This window comes from Triticum aestivum, chromosome 7D (genome assembly GCF_018294505.1).
Source record: "Triticum aestivum cultivar Chinese Spring chromosome 7D, IWGSC CS RefSeq v2.1, whole genome shotgun sequence".
Lineage (NCBI taxonomy): Eukaryota > Viridiplantae > Streptophyta > Magnoliopsida > Poales > Poaceae > Triticum > Triticum aestivum.
The window spans coordinates 615831461-615842077 of record NC_057814.1 but is presented as its reverse complement, the minus strand read 5'-3'; the positions used below and the strand labels follow the sequence as shown (position 1 = coordinate 615842077).

The window sequence follows — 10617 nt, the reverse complement described above, 5'->3', positions numbered from 1 at the left end:
CAGGCCGAACGGGTACTGCGGGACGGCGGGGCTTGCCTGCGGCCGCTTGGTGCGACCATCCGTGCGACACAGCCATCGCACGGCTGTGCGTGCACCCCCTCCCGCTCCAGATTTTCTCATCCAAAAAAAAAACAAATACAGATCATAATACCTATTGGGTCTGTATTGATACACTCTTATCCACATTCCTCTTCTCCCTTGGTCTGAACTCAAGCTCGCGCCGAAGCTTTCCATGTCCCTCTGCTGCTCCTGCTCCTCCAGCCTCTAGGCTCGGTGCCCACCGACGCCGAGCGGATCTCGTCGCGCTGCCGTGCAGCTTCCACTCGGGCGAGCGCACCCGCGCATCTCACCTCATCCCGGCTCGGCTGGCCGCCGCCCGCGTGCGCCTGCTGGACCTCCCTCCCGGCTAGGCTGGCCGCCGACCTCCTGCGCCTGCTAGACCTCCCTCTGGCTAGGCTGGCCGCCGGCCTCGTGCGCCTCCTAGACCAGCATCTCCGTCTCGGCTGGCCGCCGCACTGGTGCACCTGCTGGAACTGGCCGTGCAGCAGCTCGGTCGGAACGGGATCCTCCGCGGCGCCGTCCTCGCTAATATGAGTCGCGGATCCTAGCGGTAGCATGTGGGACGGCCAAGCAAGAGGGCGGCGGCGTGTCCTTGGCAGGCTGGTCCTCGGGCTTGTGGAGGAGGGGGTCAAGAGGCGAGAAGAAGGAAGTCGAGGACAGTAGCATGAGCGCCATCTATTTGGTACTCGGAGAGGAAGAAGAAAGGGATTGCAGCTCATACATACAGCATTACCTCCGCTGAACAGAGGTAATTTCCACTTCTTCTTGTGGCATTCCATCTGATGCGTGTTAAATTCAGAGAAGGAAAGCTAATAGCAATTCCATTACTCTACTTTTATTCAGTTAAATTAAGATTCTTTGCATGCTAAATTCAGACCGATTGTCAATCTTTTCTCTGTTCGCTCTATGCCTCTTAACATGACATTCAGATAGATGGTTCTGTGTACATATATTTCGCAAAATTAAAATGTATCATTGGGATCCTTGTCATCGTAACTTAAACTGAGAGAAGGATAGCTTAGAGGCTCATATGAGCACGATGCTTATGGAAAATTCTTCATAGCTAATTCTATGAATTAGTACCATTGCAATAAAAAAATATCTGTGAACTAGTATATTTGATTGGGAAGATGTAGTAGCATTCAGTTGAGGGTACGTATAAGTTCTAATAAAAATTATTTGCAACTTGGAGGTAAAAAAACACATGAGATAAAACACGCGACAACAAAATAGATCATGCTGGCTTCGGTTGATTGAGGAAAGCTTGATTTTGTCCTGTCATCATACTAGAGGTAGAGGTTCCAATGGTGCTTTGCACTGAGGGATTCTGCGCCTAGTGTTGCTGCTGTAAATACATGTGATTTATCGGATGACCCTGGACAGAAAATTAGCAATTTCAGTTTCATTGAAGTTCAGAAATTGGAAAGTATGGAATGTTATACCACTTGAGTATTGTGTGGGTCTTGGGTCTGTGGTGGCATCAGGGTGGTGTGACCAACTGATGGCTGTGTTGTAGCATTTATAATAGATGTCGCCTTCGGTTGAAGAAGTAAGCCTTGATTTTGTCCTGTCATTGAACTATAGTTAGAGGCTCCTGAAAGCTGAATAAAACTGTTGCTTGTTGATGATTTGGTGCGGCATACAAGAGTATATAAGAGGGTACAAACCGACTTGGGGTAGGGGTACAAAACTGACTTGGACTAGAAGTCGTATACCATAATGACTACTCTAACATCCCCCCGCAGTATCAACGGCAGGCTCGACGACGTTGAGACTGAAACAAATATCTTGAAACGGCTTAGTAGGCAGTGCCTTGGTGAAAATGTCAGCAAACTGAGCCGTAGAAGGAACATGAAGTACCCGAACCTGACCAAGAGTAACCTTTTCACGAACAAAATGAATATCAATCTCAATATGCTTTGTGCGTCGGTGTTGAACTGGATTGCTGGTCATGTAGACTGCTGATATGTTGTCACAGTAGACAATAGTGGCCTGCTCAATAGGCCTGTGTAGCTCGGAGAGTAACTGCCGAATCCAGATTGTATCTGCAACGGCATGTGCCACAGCGCGATACTCAGCCTCGGCTGACGAACGTGAGACTGTAACCTGTCTTTTCGAAGACCAAGAAATCAAATTGTTACCAAGAAAAACACAAAAACCGGAAGTGGACCTTCGAGTGTCAGGACAACCAGCCCAGTCTGCATCAGAGTATGCGGTAAGCGAGTTTGGAGAAGAATTATTGAGGTGGAGACCATGATTGAGAGTTCCTTTTAAATACCGAAGAATGCGTTTAACATGATTATAGTGAGGAACCCGGGGATCATGCATATAGAGACATGCTTGTTGAACAGCAAAAGAGATTTCAGGACGAGTAATGGTGAGATATTGGAGAGCACCTGTTAGGCTACGATAGAGAGTAGGATCGGAAAAGGGTTCACCGGTAGCCGAAAGTTTAAAACTAGTATCGACAGGAGTGCGAGATGATTGACAGTCAAGCATACCAGCACGATTAAGAAGATCAAGAATATACTGGCGTTGGGAAAGAAAAAGGCTGGAGGAATCTCGAACAACAGCAATGCCTAAGAAATGATGAAGGAGTCCTAGGTCAGTCATAGAAAATTCAGATCTAAGAAGAGAGACAATATGATCTAAGAACTTTTGAGAGGAGGCGGTAAGAATGATATCATCTACATAGAGAAGTAAATAGGCAGTGTCAGAAGTTTGATGATACACAAAAAGAGAGGTGTCGGAGAGAGATGGAGTGAAGCCTATTGTTTGAATGAAGGAGGAGAAGCGTTGAAACCAAGCTCGTGGGGCCTGTTTAAGACCGTAGAGAGATTTCTGAAGAAGACATACATGAGTTGGAAAGGATGGATTTTCAAAACCCAGAGGTTGCTGGCAGTAGACAGTTTCTTGAAGGGAACCATGGAGGAAAGCATTTTTAACATCAAGTTGGTGAATGGGCCATGAAGAGGAGACAACAACACTAAGAACGGTGCGAATGGTGCTAGGTTTAACAACAGGAGAGAAGGTTTCTTCGTAATCAATTCCTTGTTGCTGAGAAAAGCCACGACAAACCCACCTGGCTTTATATCGTGAGAGGCTCCCATCGGAGTGGAACTTTTGGCAAAAAATCCATTTGCCAGAAACAATATTTGTATTGGGAGGACGAGGAACAAGTTGCCAGGTGTTGTTTTGAAGTAAAGCATTATATTCTTCTTGCATGGCAGCGGCCCAATTGGGATCAAGTAGAGCAGTTTTGTAATTCTTTGGAAGAGAAGTGAGAGATACGGAGGTATGAAGGTTTAGGCGGTCTTGGGGTTGATGAAATCCTGATTTGGCCCTAGTACGCATGCGATGATCATTAATCGGGGCTGCTGTAGGAATAGCACGAGGGGGTAAGGTGGGTACTGTTGAGTCCGGCGCAGCGGAAGAGTCAGACGAAGGAGTAGGGCTGGGTGGTGGAGTGGGAGCAGGGCTGGGTGGTGGAGTGGGAGTAGGGGCCGGGGGTGTTGGGGAGGGAGCAGGGGTCGGGGGTGTTGGGGATGTCTCGGGTGGGGTGAGTGTATGGTTGGGATTGGCTATGGTGGGTGTTAATGGTGGTGGTGATAAGTTGTGTTCGGCAGGTAGGGGAGTATATAGTTGGAAAGGACGGGGAGAGGGGGTGTTTGCGGAGCTAGGGGTGTTGGATGGTGTAGTAGTGCGTTGTGAGAAAGGAAAAATGTGCTCAGCAAACGTGACATGACGAGAGACATGAACGTGTCCGGTGTGAAGGTCGAGACAGCGATAGCCTTTGTGCTCGTCAGAGAAGTCGAGAAAAGCACATGGGATAGAGCGTGGTGACAATTTATTTGCAGAAGTGGCGTAGGCATTGGGAAAACAGAGACAGCCGAAAACACGTACCGCGGAGTAGTCGGGGTGGGAAAGAAAGAGGGAATAATAGGGAGTAGTGTTGGGTTTAGTTTTAGAAGGTCGAATATTTAGAAGGAAGGTGGCCATGTGTAGGGCTTCAGCCCAAAACTTGGGAGGCATAGATGATTGAGTGAGGAGAGTGCGAACTATATCATTGAGGGTGCGAAGAGAGCGTTCTGCTTTACCATTTTGAGGGGAGGTGTAGGGACATGAGAACCTAAGCAGGATGCCATGTTGTAAGAAGAAAGTACGATTTTTAATGTTATCAAACTCGCGACCATTGTCACATTGGATAAAGCGAATTGGGAGGAAGAAGTGAATAGACACATAGCGTTGGAAATTAAGGAAAAGAGAATGGACCTCGGATTTGTTGCGTAGAGGAAAAGTCCAGACAAAGTGGGTGAAATCATCTAGGATAACAAGGTAGTATTTAAAACCCGAAACACTTGCAATGGGAGAGGTCCATAAATCACAATGTATTAATTCAAAGGGATAAGTGCTACAAGAACTAGAGGAACTAAAGGGAAGACGCACATGTTTGCCTAATTGACAAGACTCGCAAGACACAGAATTATGAGAGTCCCTATTACATGGTATGGTAAATTCACTAAGCATAGAAGCTAAGACGGCGGGGTTGGGATGGCCCAAGCGACGATGCCAGAGATCGACGGAGGCCAGCATGGATGTTGGAGGGGTGGCGGCAGGAACTCCACTAAGAGAATAAAGATCACCGGAGCTATTGAAGCGAGCGATCTCGGCCTTGGTCAGGTAATCCTTCACAGATAAACCAAAAGGGTCAAATTCAGCCGAAACTAGATTGTCGCAAGTAAATTGGCGAACAGAGATAAGATTTTTAATGATGGCGGGTGCAACTAGAACATCGCGAAGTAAAAGAGGTTTGGTGGAAGAGGGAAGTTGAGCCTGACCAACACAATATATAGGAATAGATGATCCATCTCCAAGGATAATGGAAGGGAAAGGAGATTTAGTGCAAGAAGATAACCAATTACTAGATGCAGACATATGACTAGAGGCCCCTGAATCAAAGATCCAATCTGTACCTGAGTTTCCTTGTGCAGCAAAGTTATTCATGGCCTGGAGAAAGGCAGCTTGATCCCAGCTCGGCGTCGCAGGTGAGGGTGGCGTCGGAAGCAGTGCCCGCGGATACGATGGTGAAGGCAGTAGGGCCGGCTGGGGAGTGTAGTAGGCATTGGCCGGCTGTGGTGGGGGTGGCGTCGGGAGCAGGGCCGACTGAGGTGTGTAGTAGGCGCCGCCGTCGGTGCTGTAATGACCATAAGGAGCATACGTCGGGGTGGCGTGATAGGCATTGGCCGGCTGTCGGGGGTTGAGAACCTCAGGAGCACCAGTAGGCGGCCGAAGGCCGGGTTGGCAGGCACCTGAGTATGCCGGCGGAGCACCGAGGGTGGACGGAGCGGACCAGGGCATGGGCCATGCTTGAACAAGCCCCGTCCAAGGATCATGAGGAGGCCGCCATGCAACCGCAGATGGAGCACTGGTGGGTGGTGCAGGACTCGGTGCTGGTGATGTCGTAGGCGGAACCGAACGAGTCGACGGCGGCCTGTAGATAGGGTTTTTGCCGCGGTAGTTCGGACTAGGACGCCAGCCTGGGGGTGGTTGAACAGATGACGATGCGGACGGCCCGGCGGCAGGAGCCGGCCTGGAAGGCGGCGCTGGTGTAGACGACAGAGAAGGATGAGCCGCAGCATGAAAGACCTTGGGGCGAGAGTCCTTGCGAGCTTGTGTTTCCGCCGCGAGTTGTAGCAAGGAACGAACTTCAGTGAAGGTAGGAGGGGGCCGTATCATCGGTATGAACGAGGCTTGCTTGTCAAAGTCTTCGCTGAGGCCGACGACGACGACGGCGATATTGATTAGCTGTGAGTCGCTAACTGTATCGCCGAGTTCGCGGAGCTCATCACCAATGGTCTTAACGCGCTGGCAGAACAGGTTCACCGGGGCGTCTCCTTGCACCATATTGCGAAGCTCGGTGTGGAGAGCGTTTTTCCGAGCGTCGGTGTTGCTTTGGAAGAGCTGACGGAGGGAGTGCCAGATGTTGGCAGCGGTGGCGCCGTCGTGATCGAGCATGTTGAAGATCTCGGTGGTGATGCGGGTGTAGAACCACTGGACGATCGCGAGATCGTCTTTCAACCATTGCGGATCGTCGGGGCGGGGAAGACAGTTGGCGGCGACATGCGAGCGCAGGTTGCAGCGGCCGAGGTGGAGATCGAAGAGATGTCTCCAATGGTAGTAGTTGTGGGCGGCGAGATCAAGAACTATGGGGATGTAGGGGCTGACGTCGGAGATTGTGTCAGCAAGAGATATTGGTGCGGCGAGGATGGGTCCAGGGTAGTTTTGTGGAGCTATGGTGAGAGCCGAGAGAGAAGCGGCCGCGGCGTTGGCAGCCTTGGCGATGAGTGCGGCCCGGCGCTCGAAGTAGCCGGGCGGCGGCGGCGGCGGTGGCGTTGGCGGAGCCATACCCTAAACCCTAGGACCGGTATCTGATACCATGAAAGCTGAATAAAACTGTTGCTTGTTGATGATTTGGTGCGGCATACAAGAGTATATAAGAGGGTACAAACCGACTTGGGGTAGGGGTACAAAACTAACTTGGACTAGAAGTCGTATACCATAATGACTACTCTAACAGCTCCAATAGTCTCTGTCAAAGAGGCATTCAGAGCTAAGTTTTGCTTTTGTAGATAGGTGTACGTGTGGTTTGTCCGATAATCCTGTGCACAAAGTAACAAAGTTTCATGCCAAGCTTTGATACCCTTTCATCGGTGTGATCTAGTGCAGTTTCCTGCAAATCATATATCAATTAAGATTCAATTTAGTTAATACTTCCCAGGAACTATATGCACTGAATACAAAAACTGTACTGGATGTTTTCCAGGAACTGAAATCAGAGATGCTACAAGAATGTCCGCACATTCAATTAAATGTGAATTAGGGGTACTGTACATGGTACTGCTTTGTTTTTCTAAATGCAGAATAAACTAATTTTCCGTCGTTGTTTGGATCTGCAGATTCTGGCCATGGTTTGCTGTACAAGCTCCACAAGGGTGCATGGTACTGCTTTGTTATGCTTCATACATGCTACTTCTTTCTGTCCAACACTCGGGATTGTGTCGCAGTTAATGGTAAGTCAATCTTTTTTACAATCATATTTGTTTGCATCGAGGGCCGTGTTCCTGCAATAGTTCAAAACAAAGAAACTAGAGAATTTGACCTTGAAGAACTGAGTGAGATTTATTACTTTTGATGCGTCAGATTGATCGGCACCCTCCTGGTTCGACGGACCACTCCTCGGAGAAGCCATCAGAGGCGCGGATTCCTTTGCTGCACAATTCAAGAGAAGAAAAGAAGAATCCCTGTGCTTCGCCCAGGATTGTTGTGTGCGTTAAGACTGTATGTCACCTCCGCCGGCCGCCTCCTATGAGCAGTAATTTTGCATTTTGGCGCGCTTTTGTGTATTCTGTGCATCTGTTTCGCGGGTGATTGTAATTATTTCCTTCCGTTCTGTGTTCAGTTTTAATGATGAGAGTATTACGGAAGGGAATCAGTATTATGATCTGTATTTGTTTTTCTTTTTGGATGAGAAAATCTGGAGCGGGAGGGGGTGCACGCACAGCCGTGCGATGGCTGTGTCGCACGGATGGTCGCACCAAGCGGCCGCAGGCAAGCCCCGTCCGGTACTGCGCATAGGCGGCGATAATTAAGCCGATCTGGAAACTGCCTGCAGCCTATCATGGAGCTGCGATCGAGGCGGTTCATCGCCTCCGGCGAAGCGCGCCGCCGCGCCAGGCTAGGCTTCACTCCCTCCGAGCCGGACCACATCAGCGCCCTCCCCGACGAGCTGCTCCTCCTGGTCCTCGCGCGCCTCGGCTGCGTCGCCACCGCCGCGCGCACCAGCGTCCTCGCCCGCCGGTGGCGCGGCCTCTGGACCTGGCTCCTAGATCTGGCCTTCCCCGACGTCCCGTTCCGCTCCCTCGGTAAGGCGCTCGACGCCCTCGGCCGCAAGGACACGGTCGTCTCCTCCTTCCATATCCGCGTCGCCGACCAGCCCGGCTCCACCCGCGCAGTCAGCTCTCTGCTGCGCGCCGCCGCGTGGTTCTTGCCGGTGGATCTCGCCGTCGCCGTCCCATCGGGCGTCGCGTACCTACGCCATCCCGTCGAGCTGCCGTGCTTCGGCTTCAAGCGCACCGCCACGATCTCCCTCCTGATGGACAGCAATCCCGTCGAGCTCCGCCTGCCGACACCCGCGGCCCTGGCCGCCGCCGACGTCGGCGAGTGCCTGTTCCCCGCTCTCACCACGCTCAACCTCTGCGGCTACTACACCCACGACGGCCTGGCCGCCCTTCTCCCCCACTGCCCCCTCCTGCGCGTGCTCCGGTACGCCGTCCGTTACCGCCGGCCCTGTGACGAGGACTACGCCATCACCGTCAAGTCCCCGACGCTGCGCGAGCTCCTTATGGAGGAAAGCGGTGTGAATTATGTACGCCGCATCGACATGGTGACCCCTGCGCTCGAGCACCTCACCGTGTCCGTCCTGGCGCCCATGGCGGAGAACGTCTCGTGGCGCTGCCGGTATGGTGGCGGCTGGTTTAGGGCATGTACAACGGGGGCGCTTACAATCGGCGCCAGGGTTCGATTCCCGTCCGATTTGGTCAAATCCCCACCGATCCCAGGATTTGGGCTGGCATCGATGCCGAGCCAGTCGCCGAGCGCTTAGCCTATTTTTTTTTCACGCGACCCTTTTTCTCCGTTCGGATCTGGCAGCGGGCGCTACCTACAGCGCTACAAATCGGCAACCGCTCAACTAACTCAGCTGGTCATTGTACTAAAAACCAGCTCTACTCAACTAACTTAGATGATTTCGTTTTGCAGCTGGACAAATAATTCTTTCTTTCCTCTTCACGCACAACAATAATCTAGAATAAACTATAGAGCTTGTCAATCTATTATAAATCTACATGAAACCTGAATACTTACAATAAAAATTGAATTGATATAAAATAAATGTGTAAAAATGAAATGCTTGTGGTTGCCAAGCTGGCCCAACAGGGACAAAGATCCCAATCTTAAAACCTGAAAGCACGGTGAGATAAAGTTAGAAAAATATATGCCAAGTTACTTCAACCGTTCTTTCAGTTATACACGGTTAAATCGGCCTAACTAAATCATGCATGCAGTGCTGACTAAATCATGCATGCAGTAAAGCTATCTCGTTATATATAGTCCTAGTTGCAGGTTTCAGTTCCACGCCCATCCCAAAAATTTCTGCTCATACACAAGCACAATCCTACTCAAATCTGGTACAAGTTTTTGTTCATACACATCACATCTTTCAATGGATATCGGCCATGCCAACATCGGAGACATACACTTACAATGGACCGAAGAGGATAATCTATGCCTGGTAAGTCATTTGTTTAATTATTAGTAGTTACTATATCATGAAAAGCTTGGCCTAACAACATTTTCTGAATTGAGTAGGTAAATGCTTGGTTAAATGTTCCCACTGATTTTGTTATTGGCAATGAAAACACTGCACGGGATTTTTGGAATCAAGTCGCTGAAGAATATAACGCAAATACCGCCGATAATCGAAGAAGACAACCTATCCAAATCAAACGCCGTTGGAGTAAGATGAGCTCAGAAATTCTGCTATTCGATGGCATGTGGCGCAGGGTTGACGATGCATTCACAGCTACTGGACAATATAACCAGGGCTTGGTTTCGAAATCTCTAGAGATGTATAGGTTAGAACAAAATCAATCATTCAAATTTCTCAACATGTGGATGTTCATACGGAACTATCCCCAGTGGAATGCAATGTACTGTCGAGTCAAAAAGCCATGATTTAGATAATAAATTGTTGTTCTCATTCCAAGTTGTACTCCCCAAATTTGTTTTTTTTTGCGAGTTTTTTTTGGCGATTCCCCAAATTTCTTTTTAGGACTATGTAAATCAAAGATCAGTCAGTTTGGAATATGCCAAAAGTTTAGATCACCAAATATTGTTCTCATATGATAATTAAAATTTCCTTCATGCAAGTATTGTTCTATCCAGAAAGAACATGGCGCCTACAGATCCCCATATATAGTTTCATGTGTGCATCTCAGCACCAACCAAATCAATAATTCAGGGATTAGTACAGCGAGGGGTACGGAGATTACCTCGACGCCGTACGTGATGGCGCTGCCGGGTGAGCTTGGTCGTCCTATACGCCTCGTGCTCGAGTGCCGCTCCCTCCTCCCACCTTCCAGTCCGCCAGCCTCACCGCGAGCTCCCCCGGCCTCGTCTGAGTCGTCTCCATGCCGGAAGGCGCGGCTGCTGCCTGCTTTGCTCTACTGCTTCCTCCCCCCTCCTGACCATCAGCCTCGACGCGAGCTCGTCCGGCCTCGTCCCCATGTCCATGCGGCGCGGCTGCTTCCTCCTTCGTGCACACGGCACCCTCTTCCTATCCGTCAGCCTCGCCGCCATCCCATCCGGCCTCGTCTCCATGGAGGAAGAGGCGGGCTGCTGCATCCTCCGGCCGCGCGCCGCCGTTCGCCGTGGCTGCCATCTAAGGGTGGGGGAGGTCGGCCTGCAGGTCTTGTCCCACTCGCTGGATCTGACGAGAGA

General features: G+C 50.3%; 1 protein-coding gene and 1 long non-coding RNA gene across 2 annotated transcripts; both read left to right on the top strand.

Annotated features, from left to right (window-relative positions):
• The first annotated feature begins 201 nt into the window (after positions 1-201).
• Positions 202-8722, top strand: LOC123171437 (FBD-associated F-box protein At2g26860). Its single transcript, XM_044588942.1, has 3 exons — positions 202-808; positions 7017-7130; positions 7261-8722. The coding sequence occupies exon 3, from the start codon at positions 7739-7741 to the stop codon at positions 8720-8722; it is 984 nt and encodes a 327-aa protein (XP_044444877.1). The 5' UTR covers positions 202-808; positions 7017-7130; positions 7261-7738.
• Positions 8723-9150: 428 nt separating this feature from the next.
• On the top strand, positions 9151-9877 carry LOC123171563 (uncharacterized). Its single transcript, XR_006485297.1, has 2 exons — positions 9151-9409; positions 9487-9877. It is a non-coding gene; the product is annotated as an uncharacterized lncRNA (long non-coding RNA).
• The last annotated feature ends 740 nt before the right edge of the window (positions 9878-10617 follow it).